Genomic DNA, 23,632 nt, shown 5'->3' on the forward strand with positions numbered 1-23,632 from the left:
GGGCCTGATCCTTCATGAAACCATAATTCGGTTATCATAAGGATATCAAGGTCATGGGTGGCTATGAGGTCGTGGATGTCTAGGACATGGGCGTTCATAAACCGTGCGTTAATAAGTGAACATTTAAGGTGTGTGCTGTTAAGTGGACTTGTGATTTTGGTGATAGCAAGGGGACACATACAGCATCAGTAACAACATTGTAATCATGGCATGACTTCGGGCCCCCACCCGAGCACCCCGGTGGGAGGCTGGCTGGCGAACTCTGTCAGCGTGTGGAAATAAATCTCCAGCGACCGTTGGGTGCTGGATGCCCTGGCCCATGGGCACACCCTGGAGTTCCAAATGAAGTGTCCACACTTTCCACCAGTGGCCAGGAAAGAAAACCACATTCCACAGCTACTTCTGTATGTACGAGCAATGCTGGAAAAGGGCGCGATAGAGCTTGTCCCGAAGAGACTCCGGGGCTCTGGAGTATACTCGCGGTACTTCCTCGTCCGAAAGAAGACCAGCGGCTGGCGACCCATCTTAGACCTCTACCGCCTCAACAAGTACATAAAATCTCAAAAATGCTGGATGGTCACCCTTCAGCACGTTCTGGGACAGCTGGAAGAAGGGGACTTCCTGTCGTCGCTGGACCTGGAGGATGCGTACTTCCACATCCCCATACACAGAGGACATCGAAAGTTTCTGCGCTTTGTGGTTCAGGGACGGCACTATCAGTTCATGGCACTGCCCTTCGGTTTGAAGTCGGCACCAAGGGTCTTCACCAAGTGCCTGGCACCGGTGGTGGCGCGGCTGCGCCACCACGGGATCCACGTCTACCCCTATCTGGACGATTGGCTCATCCGATCTAAGTCAAGAGAACTCGCCGTCAACCACACAGCGAGGACTGTCCCCGGCCCCGCGATAAGCACCCCAAGGGAAAGGAAGGGGAAAGGGAAAGGCATTCTCAGAAAGACACAGAGATGTCCCACGACCCCACTCTCCCTACTCTATATGGCCTGCGAGGCCAGGCCACGTGTTCGGCAGCGCCGAAGGATTTCCTCCGCTCGACCCTCCGTCGAAGATTTTGCTTGGCGGAGAACAGCTACAACTGCGTCGAGGGAGGGTTTATTAATATTATGAGAAAAAAACGACCAAAGGTCGAGGGTTGCAATGTCTCTCGAGGAGCTCCGCGTGAAAACGACCAGAAGCTGGGCAGAAAAATACAAACAGAGGGACCTCGACGCGTGAGGGATTGTGGGTACAACGCACGTCACTATAGGGATAGTGTTTCAGACACGCCTTGTCGACGTCCCCTTTTTCGACTACGAAAAACAAAATGCAATACTCCGCAGTGACCACTGGATGTCGGACCTATGCACAGCATGTGAATCTAAGCAGATACAACCATCAGAAATGCTTTTACGGTAAGTAATGCATTCTCATTATCGCTATAGTGTAATTATTTGACTTTGGCGGTTTCTTATTAGGAGCTCTAATCCTCCAGCCTATGACTGCCCTCGGTCGCCATATGTAGTACCTACTTTCTTTTCATTGTTGATGATTTGAATGTTTTTTATAGTGATTATTGGGCTTCATTTGCAAGATTACAGATCTTAATATATGTATTGTTGCTTTTGTTTTTGATATTGCTGACTAAAGACGAATAAAGCTTCTATGAACTGAACTGGTACTTTCATTTATAAGCAGGAACAAGTGTAAGGGGCAGAGACTGGGGCCCTCACACCCCTGCCCCCAGGGCAGGAGGGGCTCTGGTAAAAACCCTGTTAGGCGTTCTGCCCCCGGTTGAGAGGCGGTCCCCATCCCATCTTGACAGGGTCATATTCCTGATCCTGTCAAAATTAGTACTGTTTATTTCTGTGAATATATTTATATTTCGAGGGGATTGGGTCCTCCGACGTATTCCATATCTATGACAGGTAATCACCACAGCTGTGCTGCTTCGGAAACTTTTCCGGCGTCTGCGTCCTGCGTCGATGACGTCGATACGCCGACGTCTAGGGCCTCCTCCGACGTCCGACGTCATCCGATGTGATAAGTAGGACGCACGACGCCTGTAGCCTCAGTTCCGTTTTTTCCGCGAACGTGTTGCTTCGTGTTTCTCGGTTCTAAGCCTCGTCTCTTTGGTGTTCTGTTCTTTCTGGTTCTTCGAACCTGTTCGTTTGTGAATTTCGACGATGTCTTCTACTTCGTCTTCAACCCCGCGTCCGGGCTTTAAGAAGTGCGGGGAGTGTGGGTCCAAGATGTCGGTGACTGACTCGCACGACGCCTGCCTCTGGTGCCTCGGGGAGGCCCACGACACGGATGACTGTGTTGACTGCCTGTCGCTCACGACCAAAGCCTTACGCGAACGTAAGAAGAAGTTGTCGGTAGGTCGGGTGTCCAAGCCCCGGAAGTCGAAGTCGGCGGGGCTTTCGACGGATGATTCGAGGGGTGACTCTCCGCGTCATCGTCGGAAGTCTCGTCGGTCTTCTTCTAGGAGTGGGTCTCGCCACTCCTCAGCCTCTTCGAGGCGTTCTCGGAAGCGCCGTCACCGGTCGCCTTCCAGGTCCTCTTCCGAGGATTCTGCCCGGCACGTCGGTTACCCCACCAGCCGTGCGACGCCGGAGGAATGGGCTTCCTTCGGGAAGAAAATGTTGGCGATTCTTGAGTCGCAGGGTACTCAGCCGTCCGCGCCCCCGAGTGGGGTCGGCCGTGTGAGGTCGAGAGACACCGCTCGCAAGAGTGGTCGGCACGAGTCACGGGAGCGGTCCCGTTCGCACAAGGAGGCTCGTTCTCGCCGTACCCGTTCCAGGTCCCGGTCCTCGACGCGTTCGAGACCGTGTGCTCCTGTGAAGTCTTCGAGGAAGACGTCGACGTCTGTGGCGTCGAGGGCGTCGACAGGCTTTCTCGAGGCTCCGGCTTCGAGGACGTCGTCGAGGCCGTCGACGTTCAGGTCGTCGAGGGACACGCTTGGGGCTCCGGCCTCGAGGGCTGTGTCGACGCCGCCGATACTGGAGGCGCTGCATCTGACGTCGACGCCGGTTTCCTCGACGTCGACGCCGATCCTTTCGGCGCCGTTGCCGGTTTTCTCGGCGCCGGTTCGCTCGACGCCATCGACGCCTTTCGTGTCGGAGGTGCCCCGTGTCACGGGTGTACCCCCTAGGAAGGCTCTGGTTAAGAGCAAGCACTCTCGGGTGCCTTTTCGCCACCTGGAATTTATTTCGGAGGCGGATGTGGATTCTGATGGCCTGGTTCCTAGTCTGGTGCCTGATGAAATTGTCTCGGGCCATAGTCAGTTTGACGATTTGAGGCAGTCACTGCATGATGCCAGTGGACTGGACACCTCCCCGGAGGTGGACTTTTGTAGGCCTGAGCCTGGCTCCCATGCCGATTCCTCGTACCGGCGCCTTATGGCTAGGGTGTCTGAGTATTTGGGATGGTCTGCTCCCCCAGGGGAGTTTGTGCAGGATGATCTGACGGACATCCTTGATGTTGGTCCCCCAACTGACCCGGTTCTGCCGTTCCATATGGCTTTACAGAGAAGGGTGGCGGCGGCTTGGACTGCTCCGGAGAGTCTCCCGGCGGTGGGCAGATCCTTGTCGCGTAAATACCGTCCAGCCAGTAGCGACCCCTGCTACTTGACCAGGCACCCCACTCCGGAGAGTTTGGTGGTGCAGGCGGCCACGGCCCCGGCAAAGCAGGCGTCGTACCCTACCATCCCTCCTGATCGGGACGACAAACGTTTTGATGACTGGGCGAAGAAAGTGTTTTCTTCTGGTGGTATGGCGCTTCAGGCGGCCAACTCCATTTGTGCCTTGTCACGGTTCACGCACACTCTGTGGAACTGTGTTGCGTTAGCGGCTGAACATATTCCCGAAGGGGTTGAACGGGAGGGTTTCCTTGCTATGGTCCAGGATGGTAAGGATGCCATGTGTGAGTCCGTTCAGTCGGGTCTGGACTTGGCTGATTGCGTCAGTAGGTCCATGGCGGCGAGCACCGTGATACGCAGGTTTGCGTGTTTGCGGAAGTCGGGGTTTGCTCCTGATGTGCAGTCCCGGCTCCTCAACATGCCCTTTGATGGTGAACGCCTTTTTGGCAGCAAGGCTGACGAGAGCCTTGAGAGGTTGCAGACCTCAAAAGCTGCAGCGAAGTCGTTGGGCGCTGCAGTTCGCCAAACTCCGCCTTTTCGTCCTAGGGGACAGCAGTGGAGGGGTGGTTCCTTTCGCTTTTACTCATCCTTCAGTAGAGCGAGAGGAGCTGGCAGTCAAAGAGGCCAACGCAGGGGTACCAGAGGTGGACGACAGGGTACCCGTGGTGCCAAGGCCGCTCGGGCAGTTACCTCTTTGCCCTCGGGTAACGCCGCAGCCGCTCCTACTCAGTCATGAGGCCATGTCCCATGGTTCGCCGGTTGGGGGAAGGCTGGCGCAGCATCTTGTAGAGTGGCAAGCCATTACTTCAGATGTGTGGGTTCTGGAGATCATAGCCCACGGCTACTGTCTTCCCTTTCGGCACAGGCCTCGCGACAATCCACCGGGGAACCTCTCTTTGAAGTGTCCGGATCCGCTCCTTGCGCAGGAAATTCAAGCCCTGCTGGAGAAAGGCGCTATAGAACTGGTGCCTGTAGCGGAGAGGAACAAGGGATGGTATTCCCCTTATTTTTTGATTTCCAAGAAAGACGGGGGATTGAGACCCATCATGGACTTGCGCGGGTTGAACAAACTCCTCAGGAAGGACAAGTTCAAGATGGTTACTCTCTCTCAAGTCCTCCAGGCCCTTCAGCTTCAGGACTGGTTGGTGTCACTCGACCTCAAGGATGCTTACTTCCATGTGCCGATCCATCCCAAGCACAAGTAGTACCTGAGGTTCGCGGTTGGCGACTCGCACCTTCAGTTTCGGGTCCTGCCGTTCGGATTGACCTCCGCCCCGAGGGTTTTCACCAAGCTCATGGTGGTGGTGGCAGCGCATCTCAGGCAAGGGGGGATTCACGTCTACCCCTACCTGGACGATTGGTTGATCAGGGGGAGCTCTCCCGAGCAAGTCCTGGATCATCTGTCCGTCACCTGCCACTCCCTCCACAGGCTGGGCTTCTCCCTCAATTTAAAGAAGTCCCATTTGACGCCAACGCAGAGGCTCCAGTACATCGGAGCAGTGCTCGACACTTCCCTGGGGCAGTGTTTTCCTCCCCAGGTGAGGGCTCTTCACGTTCAGCAGATGGTGCACAAGTTTCAGCATGCCCAGACGCTCCCTGCGTTCGAGTTCTTGAGGTTGCTCGGCCTCATGGCATCCTGCATTCTTCTGGTGCCAGAGGCTCGCCTGCGCATGAGATCTTTGCAGTGGGCACTCAAGATGCAATGGTCGCAGTCCTCCGGCAGGATGTCGGACCCGATTCAGGTGCCGCCCTCGGTCGCCCAGGACCTTCTGTGGTGGGCCGTCGAAGGCAACTTGATGAAGGGGGCTCCATTTTGGCTTCCCTGGCCGGAGGTGACGATCGTGTCGGATGCATCCCTCACGGGATGGGGAGCTCATGCCAACGAGCTGACAGTCAGCGGTCGTTGGTCTCCGTCGGAGTCCAGACTCCATATCAATCTGTTGGAGCTGAGGGCCGTCAGGCTAGCCCTGAAGGCTTTTCTGCCGACTGTGCGAGGAAGGCATGTCCTGATCCTGACGGACAACACGGTGGCCATGCACTACCTCAACAAAAAGGGGGGGGCAGGGTCACTTCCTCTGTGCAGGGAGGCGATGCAGCTCGAGTTCTGGGCCATCCAGCAGGAAGTTTCGGTCTCGGCAGTTCATCTGGCCGGAGTCGAAAACGTGACGGCGGACGCTCTGAGCAGGCAGAGCACGATCTCTCACGAGTGGGAGTTGGCTCAGGAGATTCTCCTGGAGATCTTCGCCCTTTGGGGGACCCCTCAAGTGGATCTCTTCGCCTCCAGTGTCAACCGGAAGTGCGGGAGGTTCTGCTCGCGGGAATTTCCTCCAAAAGGGGCCTTAGGAGACGCGTTCGTGGTGGATTGGTCGTTCCCGCTGCTGTACGCGTTTCCTCCAGTCCCCGTCATCCCGCAAGTGCTGCGGAGGTTGCGGAAGTTCGGTTCCCGGATGATCCTCATTGCTCCGGCGTGGGCTCGGAGGACGTGGTACCCGGACCTTCTCGACTTGTCCATCTGCCCTCCACGTCGTCTTCCCTACCGAGACGATCTGCTCTCACGGGAGGGGGGTCTGGTTCTCCATCCAGAGGTCAGATCCCTCAACCTTCACGCTTGGCTTCTGAAAGGTTGAGGTATAGGGATTGGGACCTCCCTGAAGACGTGATGGAGGTGTTGCTTTCGGCCCGAAGGCCAGCAACTAAGTCTCTGTACCGTTGCCGTTGGCGTAAGTTCTGCGACTGGTGCAGAGTTCGGAATGTGGATCCTTTTGCATGTGACATCCCCATGGTTCTGTCCTTTTTGCTTTCTTTGGCCCACAGGGGCTTGCAAGTGGGTACCATTAAAGGTTACCTGGCAGCGCTGTCCATCTTTAAGCGCTCGTCTGATGAGTGTTCTTACTTTAAGATCCCTTTAATTTCACAGTTTCTGAAAGGGCTCACTAATGTGTTCCCTCCGTCACCTTTCCTGGTGCCCGGTTGGGATTTAAACCTTGTTCTTAGGTTTCTTATGGGTGCTCCGTTTGAGCCTTTACATTCTTGCCCTTTGAGGCTGTTAACTCTGAAAACTGTGTTGTTGGTTGCGGTTACTTCCGCTCGCAGAGTGAGTGAGTTGCAGGCACTTTCAGTTAAGCCACCCTTCACTGTATTTCACAAGGACAGGGTTGTCCTTCGAGTTCGTCCTTCTTTTCTTCCGAAGGTAGTGACGGAATTTCATTTAGCCCAGAAGGTTGTTCTTCCGGCATTCTATCCTCCTCCGCATCCTGGTAAGGAAGAGGAGAGGCTCCATAGGCTTGATCCTAGGAGAGCTTTAAGCTTTTATGTTTCACGCATGTCCCGGGTCAGAGTGGACGATCAACTCTTTATTGGTTACGCTGGTAAGCGTTTGGGGCAAGCTGTGACGAAACAGACTTTGTCCCGCTGGATTGTTTTGGCCATCTCGGAATGTTACCGCTTGGCGGGTAAGGACCCACCGGCTGGCTTGCGGGCCCATTCTACCAGGGGCATGGCTGCATCTACTGCCCTGCAGAGGGGTGTTCCTATTCGCAACATCTGTGATGCAGCCACCTGGGCTTCAGTACATACATTTGTACGGCATTATTCCCTCGATTCCATCAGAGGGCAGGATCTGGCCTTTGGCAAGGCGGTCCTTTGCTCTGCTATTTGATTGGCTATTCTAATTTTGTTTATAAATTCTTTCCCTCCTCCTTGCTCTGTTACTGCTTTGGGAGTCTGTCATAGATATGGAATACGTCGGAGGACCCAATCCCCTCGAAGAACAAGTTACTTTCTTACCTGGTAACGTTCTTTCGATGGGATGGTCCGACGACGTATTCCATATCGCTCCCGCCCTGCCTTCCCCGCTGCAGAATTTCTTTTGCGATTGCAGCTTACGTTCCGCAAGGCTTTGTGTCTGACTGGCAGTTGACTTCTGTCACACGTTCTGGGGGAAAAAACTACAACTGAGGCTACAGGCGTCGTGCGTCCTACTTATCACATCGGATGACGTCGGACGTCGGAGGAGGTCCTAGACGTCGGCGTATCGACGTCATCGACGCAGGACGCAGACGCCGGAAAAGTTTCCGAAGCAGCACAGCTGTGGTGATTACCTGTCATAGATATGGAATACGTCGTCGGACCATCCCATCGAAAGAACGTTACCAGGTAAGAAAGTAACTTGTTCTTCTGAGGCTTGTGGATCTGCTTAGAATCACATGCTTTGCATAGGCCAGCATCTCATGGTTTGTGCAGAGTATTACATTATCACTTGTTTTCAGAGTCGAAAAGGGCATCTACAGGTACGTACCTGTAACACCATCCCCACTGTGATGAATCAGGAGTATTTGTCCCTTCTCCCCAAGCGGTAGCCACCCACTTTGCGGCTTGGGAGGTGAGTCTGCTCAGCAAGTCTCCTCCCCAGAGGCTTGGGCAAATGGGATCTCACTGGGAGTGACTCTGCCTTAGGGGACAAGGACTCCCATTCCCAAAGGAAACTCCCCATGCAGGACACTTTGTCTGCGTTCATGGGACTGCCTTGCATCCAAACCCTGGTGTCCTCCTTCTGTTTGGCTGTAGGTAATGTGGAAACCAACACGTTATGTGAAATTAAAGGAGATATCACTTTATAAAGAAATGGCTATGAAAACGGGACGAGGAGGCCCAAACAGAGGAGAGAGAGAGAGAGCGGTACACAGGGGAAGCCCCCTGATTGTCAGAACGCCAAGGACAGGCAGAGCTGAGAGCAGCCGTGAAGTCGGCTGTACTCTGAGAAGCAGAGAAGGCAATTCGGAGGCACCGGCAAACCTTCTTAGCAGACAGCATGAGTACTGTTGTCAGGACCGAATCTGAGGAAGCGTCCGAAGAGGTGACATCACCAGGGACGTGCCACGGTGGGTCTGCAGCCCTCCTAACTATGCCAAAGCCTGAATAATAGGAAGCGAGGAAAGCTTCCACCCGCTGCCATTCGTGAATGTGGAGAGCTACAGAGAAACCGAGACCGGAGCAAACAAGAAGCGAAATTGAATAGAGGAAATTGGCCTACCCGAAAGTAAGCCAAATCCTGCAAAGTCACCCGAGGTTGATGCAGATACGGAGGTATGTTGGAGAAGCACGCGACCGTCGGGAGGACGAATAATTAAGCAAAGATATTTTGATACATGTATTAACAATAACGAGTGAGCGGAAACAGATATCTGAGGAGATATTCAAAAGCCTAATGCAGGAAAAAGGTTGGGAAGCGTTAAGAAAGTGGAAACCACTATCGTGGGGAAGAAAGAGTAACCCCCAAGAAGTGATTTCAAGAGAGACAATTGTTAAAGAGTGGGGAGTCCCCTGTAAGAAAAGTTGTGAAACGTATTGTAAGTTAGGAGTACAAAGTGAAGTACACCAAGAAAGAAGGAACTTGGAAAAGCCATCTCGGAGGTGGGGCACTTAATAAACTAGTATTTCAAAGCAACAACCCAGAGCAAAAGGAACGTGTTTAAGAGACTATATTCAAGAGAACAATATTAAGTGTCATTTGCTCATGAAAACACAACCCACCATCAGTTGGGAAGAGCTGCAGGAGCTCATGAAAGAGACATTTTCAGTACCAGAGGAGATCATCATAGGAGTAGTTTTGTGATGCAAGGGCAATGTACTGTCTTCCATGGGACCATCCTGAAAATAGCTGTCATGCTTGTCACTTAAGACCAAGACACTAAAAGAACGTTGTACCAAATGTTGGGCGGCCTATTTGATGCAGGCTGAGGCATCCATCGAGTCATCCCCTGCAGCAGAAAATCGCAAAGCTGACAAGGACAGTGTTGGTTTCGAAAAGTGAAACCGAAGACACCCATCAGCCCGTCACAGCTCCCAAGGTGAGGGTTCCCTTTCAGATATAATGAATAAAGGAATAGTGCTGCATTCACCTTCAGACAAGGAGGTGTTTCAGATTCCTACAGCCTCCACTTCCACTGCATGGACAAAAGAAAGATTCTAGAAGACCATGGACGAAACTCCTCATTCATGGAGTTTTTAGAAAAACATCCACTGAAAAGGAAACGCACTGCAAGGGAGGACAGTATCCCTATTAAAAAGCCACAAATTCCGAGCATACCGTTAGAGGAGGAACTCATTGGCACAGAAGATTACTCAGAAGAGGAAGGGACTGTCGAAGAAGATCTTGAAATAGAGCCAGAGGAATACCCTACGCCAATTACGTCATCCCCCACAGATGACCAGGGCCCTCATTACAAGTCAGGCGGTGGACCATGGTGCTATTAGCACCATGTTCCATGCCGGATTCCGCCATGGTGGATGGCGGAATTACCGCCCCATTCCAAGGTGAGTGGGGGGGTAATTCCCCATTCACCATTTGCCCTTCCCCATTCTCATTTTTGCACCATAGGGCATAATGGGGATGGGGAAGGTGCTAATTACGGCACCGTAAATTCCGGTGCCGTAATTAGCACCAAGGACGCTTAGCGCCTTGGACTTTAACGCCTGCAAAAAGCAGGCGTTAAAGTGTGAATCAGGCGTTAAGGATTAATGGCGCCGACGGCGCCGTTAAACCCTTAACGCCTGACTTGTAATGAGGGCCCAGGAGTTATACAATGGGCCTCATTCCGAGTACGGCGCTAACCAATGGCGCTATTAACGCCTTGGTTGACGCCGTACCCGGACCGGCAGCGCCTTGGTGGATGGCGGAATTACCGCCCCATTCCAAGGTTGGCGGGGCGGTAATTCCCCATTCACCAAGGCTCTTCCCCATTCCCAAATGAGCCCCCATAGGGCTCAATGGGAATGGGGAAGATGCAAATAACGGTGACCGTTCATTACGGTCACCGTTATTGGCTTGGAGGCCCCTTTGCGCCCTCGACTTTAACACCTGCTCAAAGCAGGCGTTAAGGGCGAGGGCGCAAAGGGAACTCGGAGTATGGCGGTAAGGGATCACCGCCACCGGTCTCGTTACCGGTGGCCGCTATCCCTTAACGCCATACTCGGAATGAGGCCCAATGACCTTTCCACTGCAGCAGAACATCTCGAAGACGACGAGGAGTACGAGGACAGTGTCAGTTTCAAAAGTGAAAGCGAGGAGTACACCAATAGGGAATCTTATCTTTCCCAACAGCCCGCCCCCAACCCCAGAGCGCAGGCGTCAGGCCTATCTGTGGAGACCACTCCTGGCGACAAGAGGGTTGCCCGCATAAAACAAAAACACCATTCACAGAAAGGCCGCTCAAAGATGACAGTCGAAACCTCAACACCGGCTCCTTCGTCGTTGGCACTGAAACATAAGCCGGAACCAAAATGCTCAGCCGTGGAACCCTCCACACTCGCTCCCAAGTGTTCAGAGGCCTTAATACATACTTCTTTGATGCTGAAGGATGGATCCGATAAAAAAAGATCATACACACAGGATTATCTGGAAGTGGGGGTTCCCTTTAAATTATGGAAAGGGCAAGTGCAAAAAAAGGTTTCACCTAATTCTGCACAACATTGCTGTGAGATGTTCACTAGGTAGATGTATGTTCTTTCTGCTGTCTTACTTTTTACTCACCGTCACACTAACATTGCTTGTTATTAGCCTACCCCTTATTATATTATACTCCTAAAGCATGTCCACAGAATCACACTAATGAGAACACACCAGGGCCAGATGTGTCTGTGATTGCTGAATATGTTTTAAAGATGCCGTCTTTGACTGACCGTCATGTTAAATGTGGCACTGCCTTCATATTGATATTGTTTTGAGCTTTGACTGGGAATTGTGAATCATAGAAGTCAAAGATAGGCTATTTCAAAGTGAAAATATAAGTATGCGCAACATAGATTCCTTTTCTGCCTTAATGCTGCGATGAAAACCGTTGATAATGAGCAATGGAAAGAGCAAAACACCAGACCATACATTGTTTAATTTCTTACCAAGAAAAGGGCGTGCCATGTTGCAAAAAGTACACTTTTCTAACGAAAAAAAAAATATTGCATCTTGAATGGGTATTACCTTTATAGATAGCCCAGACTTCTGAGTGATTTGAAGAGCACAAAGATAGCTTCTTCTAGCAACAGTTCACAAAGGTTTTTAATCATGTCGTAATAAAGGACTAATTGAATTCAGCGAGTGATTTAATGTTTTAAGCTCTCTTTTCTAGTGTCATAATCCTTTTGAACTATTTGTGATTAATGTGCAAAATAAATGTGTTGTTTCTGCAGAGTTCTTCTACCCGGTCTTGCAGACAAATTTCTGCCCAGTGATCTTAAACCTGGACTCTTTCAGCACCTCCGGAAGATTGGAGAAAACAGTAAGATATTTTATTGGGCATTCTTCATTGAAGAGTCATCATTTTTCACACCTAATCATACATTTGTAGACATTGGGCCTCATTACGACCCTGGCGGTAAGGGGTTAACGCCAGCGTTAGCTGCGCCGACCCCTTACCGCCAATTACGAGGTCCCTTAGCGCCATGGAGGTCTTAACACCCGCTTTTGGCGGGTGTTAAAATCCATGGCGCTAAGGGACCATGGAGTTAATTACGCCACCGTAATTTACGGTGGCGTAATTAACGCCTTCCCCACTCCCATTATGCCCTATGGGGCAAAAATGGGAATGGGGAAGGGTAAATGGGGATTGGGGACTTACCGCCCCGCCAAGGTCGGAATGGGGCGGTAAGTCCGCCAACCACCATGGCGTAAACGTAGTTTACGCCATGGTGGTAAAGTCACGGCCCAGGCGGTAACTTACCGCCTGGGTCGTAATGAGGCCCATTAACACCATCCACAATTCTGTCATCCAGTGGTTCGGTCCAAGCCAGTGTTTGTAAAAATCTATAATTGTAATTCTCCAGCATGGGGTCTGGCATGGATTCACATGCTCATGAATATTCCCCGTCGTCAGGCTGGGAATCCTCGGTAAAGAAAAAGTCAGTATCAGTTTCGTTTCTGATCTGTCTTTCGTAGTAGTAACCAATCACTGATCTCTGCGTCATACTGACCACAGCCAATGACTGCCCTCTACCTAAGCCCCGCCTCTGGCAGCCATCTTCAGATTTTTACCTCACGTTCAAGTGTTGGGATCCTCGTGCTATTGCTCTCGAGCGTTAGTGCTATTTTTCACGTTTTTTTATTCTCAGAAAAATTTCTCTTTTTTCGGTCAAAAGAGCCTCAAGCTCCACCGTTTCTTCATCCGATCAACGGGGACCCGTGTCGGATTCGTCTACGCCCCTCAAGGGTGAAGATTTCGGCGAGCCACGCTTTTGGAGGACTCCAGAAGTTTCTCAGGCCCATCTTGGACATGGCCCAGGAGAAGGGAAGCTCGACGCCCGGAAAGCTGTTCAGGGTCTGCCCTGGATGCCAGCTTCAGAATGTCTTTAAGGAGGACGAACACTCCCTTTGCCTTTACTGCCTACATGAGGACAAGACGCACGTGGAGAAGGACTGCGTTTTGCGGCAATATGTCGGAGCGGACCATGAAGGACCGCCATCAACGTCTCGCCAACTGGCTGGAAGGAAAGAGCCCGTCAGGCGAGAAGAAGAAGAAGAAGTCCGAGCGGTCTTCTAAGACCTTTGAGGGCGCCCCGGCGACGGGGGTCCAACAGAAGGCCTAGCACCGCGAGTCCGCTGGCACCGGGAGCGCCGAACGGTCGGGCTCTACGGGCGCCAGGCAGGGCGCATCTTCCCCGGCGCCATCAACCACGAGCCAACGCTCTGGCTCGGGTAAGAGGAAGGCCGAGCACCCGGCGAAGCTCCTGGAGAGACCCCGGTCGAGCTCGAAGGCCCCATCGGAGGGGGAGCGAGGCAGTGACCCTCCCCCCAAGGAGAAGGCGGTGAGTGCACCTAAGGTGGTGAAAGCCTGATCCATCCGGCCAAGGCCTCTATCGAGACAGTCGCGGCGGCCCTGGCTCAGCCTGTGGAGGCTAAACCAGTGGTGGCGACCTCGGGGCCCAGAGTCTCCCTGCCACCGCGGAGGGAGTCCTCTTTCATGCCCATCGACAGGACCCCCGTGAAACCTCCGACGGAGAAGAAAAAGGGGGGGCAGGAGGTCGTTGTGGATTCGGCCTCAACCTCTGAGGAAGTGCTGATCGAAGTCTTAAGCCACGGCGTTGGCGTGGAAGAAGACCAGCCCGTCGGGAGGGACCCCGACGTAGGAGACGACGAGAACGTCGAGGGTGCCGACGGGGCTCCTGACCGCCCGTCGGACTCCCCTCAACCAGTGCCGCAAGACAACTCGGCGGCCATTTTGTTGGCTATACAGTCCTTATGCTCGGAGATAAGGACGAGACTGCTGTTACCACCAACGGAGGAACCGCTCCCGACGGGTGACCCGGAGCCAAGCCCTTCTGGGAGCCCTCCCCCTAAGAGAAGAAGGATTCATCCTCCACCTCCTTTTCAGCCATCGCGCCCTGTTCAGCCCTCCTCCCCGTCCATGACACGTGGGGATGATACGGGGACTGACACGGCCGCGACGGGTACAGACGACGAGGTTTACGACGAGGATCTCCCATCGTCACCTCCCACCCGGGCTTCCCCGCCCGACGAGATTGGATCGTTTCACTCCATGATCGCCAGGGCATCCGAGCTTTTCCAGCTCTGCCCGGAAGAGAAGAAGAAGGAAGGTTTCCTTTATCAACGGCGTGAGGCCAAGAGGAAGACGGTCCTCGCTGTACCTCTACTGGACGATATTTGGGATGAGGGCCTCGCCCTCCTCAAGAACCCATCCGCGACGCCGGCTAGAAGGGATCGGTACGAGAAGAAGTACCGGGTCCCGGACGCGGCCCCCTTGTGCCTTCGGGCACAGCCGACCCGGACTCGGTCGTCTCCGCGGCGGCCAGTAAGAAAGCGGGGGGGGGGCTCGGCCTCTACGTCGACCTCCCTGCCGGACGAGGGAAAGAAATTAGACACGATGGGACGCAGAGTCATCTCGTCGGCATGCCGACGATTAAGGCGGCCAATGCCTTGGCTATCGTAGCCCGCTACGACAGGGAGTTGTGGTACAAACTGGCCACCCTGCTGGACTTCCTACCAGACGACAAGAGGGCGGAAGCCCTAGAGATCTTGCAGGAAGGAGAGGTGGCGTCGGACCACGCCATTACGATTGCGACGGACATCGCTGACACTGGATTTCACCAGTTGGGCAACGGCGTGTGCCTTAGGCGGCGTGGATGGCTCAAGGCTACTGACTTCCGTCAGGACGTGCAGACCAGAGTCTTGGACATGCCGTTTCGACGGAAACAACCTGTTTGGGAAAACAGTGGACGATTCCCTTCAAGCCATCAAGGCGGACACAGAGACGGCCCAGGCTCTTGGGGTTCTCCAGCAACGGCGGCTGCCCTTTCGGAGCGGCGGAGGCAAACAGGGTGCCTCCAAAAGTTCCAGCAGCGGATTTTCCACCTACCGTCAAGCTGCCCGTTCGTCGTCACAGGAAGCTTACAGGGTACGAGGCAAGTTAGGCGGACCCCGCCATCGTCGCAAAGGAGGACAAGGCGGCAAGGCCTCGTCGAAGCAGGACTGAACCGGCCGTGGGGTCGGGCCCCCACCGAAGCACCCCGGTGGGAGGCCGGCTGGCGAGCTTCGTCAGCGTGTGGGAGTCCATCTCCACCGACCGTTGGGTGCTGGACGCCCTAGCTCAGGGTCACGCGCTCGAGTTTCTAAAGAGGTGCCCGCGCGTCCCCCCTGTGGCCAGGAAAGAACATCACGTCCCTCAACTTCTCTTGGAGGTAAAGGCGATGCTCAAGAAGGGCGCCATTGAGCTCCTCCCAAAGAGGCTTTGGGGCTCCGGAGTTTACTCAAGATACTTCCTCGTGAAGAAGAAGACGGGAGGATGGCGTCCCATCCTGGACCTACGACGACTGAACAAATTCATCAAGGCACAGAAGTTCCGGATGGTCACCCTCCAACACGTCCTGGGTCAACTGGAGGAGGGCGATTTCCTGTCGTCATTGGATTTGGAGGATGCCTACTTCCATATTCCCATCCTAAAGGGACACCGAAAGTTTCTCAGGTTCGTGGTCCGAGGGCGTCACTACCAGTTCAGAGCCCTTCCCTTCGGATTGAGGTCGGCACCCAGGGTGTTCACCAAGTGCCTCGCACCGGTGGCGGCGCAGCTGCGCCGAGAGGGGATTCACGTCTACCCCTACCTGGACGACTGGCTCATCCGAGCAAAGATGAAGGAGCTCGCCGTGGAGCACACGGCAAGGACCGTCCAACTACTCACGGACCTGGGATTCTCCATAAACTACGCCAAGTCCCACCTGGTGCCCGCGCAAGACGCACTGTTTCTGGGAGCGAAGCTCGACACAGTGTCGCTTCTGGCCTCTCCGTCGGAGGAAAAGACGAGGGCCATCTTGGGCAAGGTGCAGCGGTTGCTGGTTGCGGACGCGGCCAGGGTGAGGTTCATCAAGTCCCTCCTCGGAATGATGTCTTCTTGCATTTATCTCATCTGCCTGTGCAGGCTCCGGATGCGCCTGTTGCAGGAGTTCCTGGATGCGCGCTGGATCCAGACGACGGGCAGCTTCGAGGAGAGGATCACACTCGACGAGAGTTTCCGACGAGCGATCCGGTGATGGGGCACCCGCGCGCATTTGACGGCGGGCATGGACTTCCAGACCCCCGGCCACCAGGAGACAGTGACCACGGATGCCTCCCTGGAAGGGTGGGGAGCGCACACCGAAAATCTACACGCGAGAGGCCTTTGGCTTCCGACGGAGAAGTCCCTCCATATCAACGTCCTGGAGCTCCGTGCAGTGTTTTGGGCCTTCAGGTCCTTTCTTCCTTCCCTCAAGGGCAAGGTGGTGAGGATCTTCACTGACAACACCACCACCATGTTCTACATCAGGAAGCAGGGCGGAACCAGGTCCCCAGCCATGTCCAAGGAGGCGCAGGATCTGTGGCATTGGGCCGTCGCCCAAGGGATGTTTCTGGTGCTGTTTCATCTGGCAGGGATAAAAAACACCATCGCCGACTCGCTCAGCAGAGAGCTGCGCTCGTGCCACGAGTGGGAACTACGACAGGATCTAGTGGACCGCCTCTCCCGACGGTGGGGCACACCCCAGATCGATCAGTTCGCGACGGCAACGAACTCCAAGTGCCGGAGGTTCGCCAGCAGGTTTCCCCAGCCGAGGAGCATGGGCGATGCTTTCTCGTTCCCCTGGGAGGGCCTGTTTCTATACGCGTTCCCTCCATTGCCATTGCTGATCCGGCTCATCAACCAGCTCAAGAGGTCACGGTGCAGGATGATCCTCGTCGCACCTGCGTGGCCGAGGCAGATATGGTTCCCGGACCTTCTGGACTTGTCAGCGTCCCCGTCAATCAAGCTGCCAGTGGACGCGGATCTTCTCTCCAGGGAAGGAGGCGCCATCCTCCATCACGACCCAAAGTCGCTGAACTTGCAGGCCTGGCTCCTGCAGCGTTAGAGTTTGGAGGATACGACATACCGGCCGACTGCAGAGAGGTTCTTGCAAACTCTTAAATGCTATGGACACAAATGGAAGAGGTTCTCTGTCTGGGGCCACGCAAAGAAGATTAACCCTCTACGGATTACGGCTCCCCAGGTACTGGCGTACCTTCTGACGCTGGCCAAGGCTGGACTGGCGCACGCATCCATCAAGATTCATCTTGCTGCGATCTCCCGATACACCAGAACCACGGGGCGGACGTCTTTGTGGTCTCATCGTCTGGTGAAAGAATTCATGAAGGGACTGTTCAGATCGTTCCCGCCGGTGAAGGCTCCGGCCCCGGCGTGGGAGCTCAACGTGGTGCTGACCAAGCTCATGGGACCTCCGTTCGAGCCTCTGCACTCGGCTCCGTTGAAGTTCTTGTCGTGGAAAACAGCGTTTCTTGTGGCCATCACCTCCGCACGAAGAGTGGGAGAGATCCAGGCCCTTTCCAGCAAGCCCCCGTACTTGACTTTTCACGACATGAGGGTAGTGCTCAGGATGCACCCCTCCTTCATGCCCAAGGTGCCGTCGGAATTCCACCTCAACGAACCCTTGGTGTTGCCTGTTTTCTTCCCGTCGCCTTCGTCGCCGGCCAAAAGGACTTTGCACTCGCTGGATGTGGCTAGAGCGCTGAAGTTTTACGTGGACCGCACGAAGTGTTTTCGGAAGACTTCACAACTTTTTGTGAACTTTGGACCTGTCAATCAGGGGAAGGCTCTCTCAAAGGCCTCCATTTCCAGATGGCTCTCCGGCTGTATCATGTACTGTCATCGGTTGGCAAACCGACCACTGCCTGGCCGTCGAGAGCCCATTCCACCAGAGCGATCGCAGCTACCACGGCGTTCCTATCTGGTGTGCCCTTGCTGGACATCTGCAGGGCTGCTACGTGGAGGTCGACGCACACCTTCACAAAATTCTACTGCGTCGATCGGGATTCCAGGGAGGAGTCCAGGGTCGGCCAAGCAGTGCTGCGCAATCTGTTCGCCTAAGGTGAGCCTGGTGAGGAGGTAAGAATTGCTTAATGTTGAGTTTGATGTAATGCTTAATGTTGAGCCTTTGCCACCTCCCGTGGTTGTGCATGTGTGTACTGCTATGTATTCTTTATTCATGAGCATGTGAATCCATGCCAGACCCCATGCTGGAGAAGGAACAAGTTACTTACCTGTAACTGTTGTTCTCCAGCATGGGTCTGGCATGGATTCACATGCGAACCCTCCCGCCTACCCCTCTGTGGCTCTTCACTTGGTCATACTGCCACTTCACGTGCTACCAAATCTGAAGATGGCTGCCAGAGGCGGGGCTTAGGTAGAGGGCAGTCATTGGCTGTGGTCAGTATGACGCAGAGATCAGTGATTGGTTACTACTACGAAAGACAGATCAGAAACGAAACTGATACTGATTTTTTCTTTACCGAGGATTCCCAGCCTGACGACGGGGAATATTGATGAGCATGTGAATCCATGCCAGACCCATGCTGGAGAACAACAGTTACAGGTAAGTAACTTGTTCCTTTTCCATTAGGGCATGTCTAGAACAAGACTTCGACCTGGAGTTTTCTGGGGGGGAAGTTGATTCCAAGCAGATTTTTTTAAAAGGACCTCAAAGAATGCGAGTTTGAGGTAGAATATTGGTTCATTAAAATATAGTGACAATTCTTCAAAGAACGATAAAGGGCATGTTTCTATAGGAGCCTAAAAGGAGTCATTAAAAGAGTATTGTTGACTGGCCACCAGGGGGCGCACGGATGAACGTCCTCTCCGTGTGAGCACCGCCCCCATGGTCCCAAAATAGCGGCATGAGCCCCCGCTGACGGACCCCCCCACTGCGAAAGTGCGAAATCCTCTGGTCTGAAGAGACCCCCCCGCAGCGGAGAAGAAACCCGACGAAAATCGGGCCCGTTTTCGCCGAGAACGAGGTGTTTTCAGGAGCGCCTGCCCGCTGCACCACAGGAGACTCGAGTGCGGCGGCTTCTGTGACGGACCTCTCTGGCGGTGACGGCCCGCGCCCCGGGCCTACGGAGAAGACCAGGTGCGGGACCCCAGAGAGGTGACGACCCCCAGGACCCGCATACGAGCACGGGGTAAGTGAGGACCCCCACCGCGAGACTCCGCGGCGCCAGGGCCCGTGCCCCGGCGGCACCGCGTAACACGCGCGCCCTCCTCACTGCTGACGGCGCGTGTGGTGAGTTGTGCCCCGGGAACCGGACACGCTCCGAATAGAGCAGGGCGTCGACCTCTGCAGTTGCTGCCTGCTGGACCCGGACCCCTATACTGGTGCTGCTGCCTCCGGCCCCACCGGGGGTGGTGAGGCGCTTCTACACACCGGGCTGCGCCAGATTCCGGCGGTGAGCCCTGAACCACGGTGCACGGCCCCAGGCCCCCCCTCCTTGCTGTAGAGGCGGGGACGACCCCCCTGGAGGCTGAGAAGGCCGCGAGACGCCGCATTCAGCGAAGGACACAATTCATAACACGGTCTACATAAAAGACTGATCTCCACGTGACCATTGTTTCTAACTGCTGGCTGCCCTGGCATACGCTCCCTGCGCCAAACGTTACACTGAAGGGACAAGGGTAAGCCGCTAGCCCAGCACTACATATGGGACAACCCCCGCCTAGGCACGCTTCTGGACCATGTAAACCCTGCGTTGGGGACACCAAACACTGCCCAAACGTCGCGCTCTACGTGCAACGGATTCCCAGCAATCTGGCAGGGAAGGTCTCAACGGAGGTCGCCTAGAACGCACAGGTGACCCCAACCCTGGGTGAGCATAGCAGTAAAACCCTGCCCCGTGACCCCCCGCTGACCTGACCCAAGGAGTTGGCCCACATCATACGAAGTGCAGAGAACAAACGACAACACTGAGCCTGCCACCCGTGCATCCTCCCAGAGGGTAGGGCCCCCTATCCAGGGGCGTGTGCCTCCTCTAACCCGGGATTTGGCGCACGGAGGCAGGTGCTGCGGCCACCAAAAGAGACATTGCCACTCTATTGTCTGAAATAAAAAACATGGGTGCCAACCTTGGCGGCAAAATCGACAAAATCACCCAGAGAATGGACAGCTTCGAGGAACGTTTGGAAAGCGTGGAGAATAATCAGACTTCAATTGACACCCTTGAAACTCAGATGGATGTACGAATCCGCAACATCGAGAAAAGGGAGGTCGAGGCAAGGCTTAAGATGGATGACCTGGAAAACAGGGAAAGGAGAAATAACCTTCGCTTTTTCGGCATTCCGGAACGTGATGGTGAAACTGAGAAAGACCTCAGAGACGCCATTCATGACATCATCAAAATACTAACCGCTGATGAAGACATTGATGAACCTAAGACTGAACGCATACACAGAGCTGGAGGACCGCCTGGCAGCCCACGCTCTGTACTGGCCAAATTCCACCGATATCAAGACAAAGCCAGAATTCTTGAAAAAGCCAGGTCTGGTGGCCCGCTCACGATGGGAGGCGCGCAAATCACCATTTTTCAGGACTTATCTTCGCTGACGCTAGCCCTAAGACGCCTTTGCAGCCCCCTGACGAAATGGCTGAAAGACCAAGACATAAGGTATAGATGGGGATACCCTTTCTCGCTTACCTTCGAGCATGGCAGCAGGAAATTGATCCTACGCTCCGAAGAAGAAATCAAAGATTGTATCGCCGATCTCCTTGGAGCGAATCAGGGAAGCAAGGAGAGTGACGATGGCGAGCGCCCGGGAATGCAGTGGGAACTCCAGGGCCCTAGGCGCAAGAGGGTAAAGGGATCAAGGAAATATAGGCGCCCCAACAACACTCCCGAGCAGGACTGAGCGAAGGGACCCAGGCGAAATTTGAGCTGACCACAGCCATAGCCACAATAAGCAGCGCTGTCTCCCGCGGAGATCGTTACATGGCGGACCCCGCCGAATGGATGCCGCCGCTGGCGGGGCATCCCTCCGGGCCGAAAAGTGACGTGAACTCCCGCGGAGAGACCAGCAAACCACAAGTAACGTTGGTATTTTTCATTTGCTTGTTGTTACTGTTGTTGAAACTGTATAACGTTTGGGGGAGGGGGAAAGGAGATGGGGGCTCACCCTTAAGTAGTGATGGGAAATCTGATTGGGACCGTGAGACAACGGTTCCCACTGATGGTCCGCCAACGGACCGTACGTTTCCACCTAGTCCGTTCCGGACGCCGTCAACGGCTGCCGACGCAGCACACCCTGTTCCTACGCTCAAACGAACGACACCGACTATGGTGGGACACGAGAAATGGGGAGAGAGGTAACGAACACTTGGGAAATGTACAAATAACTTTGCACTCGCTTCAAGGTGTCGCATTCGCGATGACACAGGGTACCCGCAGGTCTTTCCGGACTCTGGTGGTGAAGGATTCCAGACTACAAACCGCCAATGGCATCACATGAGAAGGTCAAGGGCAAGGGTCTTCTCAGAATTGGGTCAATCAATGTGAAGGGACTGAACTCTCCTACCAAGAGGTCACTGGTACATAGAGAATTTCGAAGGTCTGGCATAGACATTCTCCTCATCCAGGAGACGAAATTTGCGAGGGGTGAGGAGCGGACAGTTCTGGGGACTAGGGGAGGCACGGAATTTTGGGGCTCTGGCCCGCTCAGAAAGGGGGGGGTCGGAATCCTCATTAAGAAAGGAGTTGGGTTTGAATTAGAGAAGTCCTGGTCAGATGTGAGCGGACGAGCCCTCTTGATTGTGGGAAAAATTGCAAGGATTCAGGTCACGATTGCCACAGTGTACTCGCCCAATACCGGACAGACTGCATTCCTCAGGAAAACGATTCCCAAAATAGTGCTGGAAACTGCAGGCCATCTCGTGGTAGGAGGCGACTTCAACCAGTGGATAGACCCATCTGTAGACTGGAGACCAGGCAACCCCGACACGCGGAACCAGCACAGAGGGGCCCGCACTGAATTCGCAGCCCTGATGGAGTTATACGATCTACGTGATGTATGGAGAGCACAGCACCACGACGAAAAGGGCTTCACTTTCTACTCGAACCCTCATGGCACATTCACGCGCATAGACTATATATTCCTCTCGTCTGATCTTGCGAGGTCCACAAGCCACTCCAGTATAGTTCCGATTACATGGACAGACCACGATATGGTACTGGCAGATGTCGATTGGGCTGATCTGCCTGTCGCCGGAGGATCTTGGCGCTGCAATGAGTCCCTTTGGACTGATGTGGTTTTCAGAGGTGAAATGGAGACCGAGATTGAAGAATATTTCAGGACAAATGACAACGGAGAGGTCTCCAAACAAGTGATCTGGGAAGCTGGGAAAGCTACGTGGAGAGGCGTGCTAATACGCGAGGGCTCCTCTAAAAAGAGAGAGCGGAGGATTGTCGAGAACAAGCTACGCAGTGAAATATACCAGCTGGAGAGCGAATTGAGGAATGAAACAGAAATGGACTCCGCCAAACTGGATATGGCCCGCCGCAAAAGAGAAGAACTACGACTGGTAGAACATGGCCAGGTGGTGCGGAAATTGCAATTTCTGAAACAGACATACTATGAAAAAGGTGACAAGGCCGATGCACTCTTAGCTGCCAGGCTCAGGGAACGGAGAGAGGAACGCAAGGTTAAGGAGATATCAGAGCCCACTAGCCCCACGACCCACCTACCTTGCTCAATACCCGAGCGTTTTGCCACCTTCTATGAAAATCTACATACCTCCGAGCTGCTATCGGCTCATTCTGACATAGCGTCCTATCTGTTCCCAATTACCATCCCTACAGTAACGCAAACAGAAGCCGAACTCCTTGATAGCCCCATAACTGAAAGCGAAACGAGAGATGCAATCAAATGACTTACATTAGGGAAGTCGCCGGGCGAAGATGGCTACACGGCCGGCTTCTACAAGACCTTCGCCGATCAATTGTCACCCTTCCTCACGGAACTCTTTAACGAGATAGTGAGCTCTGGGACCGCCCCAGATTCCTTTAAGAAAGCCCTCAGATCTGTCATCCCTAAAGAAGGTAGAGACCCCAAACTGTGTGGATCGTATCGCCCCATTTCCCTCCTCAATCTGGACGCGAAGATTCATGCTAGGGTATTGGCTGCCAGACTAGAAACTTTAATGCCCAAACTAGTCCACTCCGACCAGGTCGGATTCATTCTCGGCAGGCAGGGTGCCGACACCATGCGTAAGACTCTGCACCTTGTCCATGCCGGGCACAGTCTTCAAGACGACCCGGCCCTCCTTTCGATTGACGCGGAAAAAGCTTTCGACAGGGTGGAGTGGGACTTCCTGAGTGCAGTCCTCCAGAAAGTAGGAATAGGCCCCAAATTCCGCGATGGGATACGAGCACTATATGCCTCTCCCAAAGCGTCAATCTTCGTTAACGGAGAATACTCCAGGTGGTTTGAACTGCAAAGGGGGACCAGACAGGGATGCCCGCTCTCAGCGATCCTGTTCGCACTTTCCCTGGAGCCTCTGGCACAAAATCTCAGAGACGACTCCCGAATAGAGGGAATACGGCTGGGAGGGACCGAATACAAAGCAGCGTTGTACGCTGATGACATCCTTCTACATCTAACCAGACCTATGACCTCAATCCCTCATGCCATAGCCCTAATAGAAGAATACGGT

The 23,632-nt window shown here is 54.1% G+C and overlaps 1 protein-coding gene across 3 annotated transcripts in view; it reads left to right on the forward strand.

Moving 5' to 3' along the window:
- The window catches only part of LOC138528595 (sacsin-like), a 472,485-nt gene that overhangs the window by 373,642 nt on the left and 75,211 nt on the right, over window positions 1–23,632 (forward strand). For 2 of the 3 annotated variants that reach the window (XM_069640375.1, XM_069640376.1), the window contains one exon: window positions 11,819–11,907. The exons of the other annotated variant lie outside the window; for it this stretch is intronic. In XM_069640375.1, the coding sequence (XP_069496476.1) occupies window positions 11,819–11,907 (89 nt within the window). The remainder of the gene's footprint in view (window positions 1–11,818; window positions 11,908–23,632) is intronic. 3 annotated transcript variants of the gene reach the window in all.

This window comes from Ambystoma mexicanum, chromosome 7q (genome assembly GCF_040938575.1).
Source record: "Ambystoma mexicanum isolate Mex_15411 chromosome 7q, UKY_AmexF1_1, whole genome shotgun sequence".
Classification (NCBI taxonomy): Eukaryota; Metazoa; Chordata; class Amphibia; order Caudata; family Ambystomatidae; genus Ambystoma; species Ambystoma mexicanum.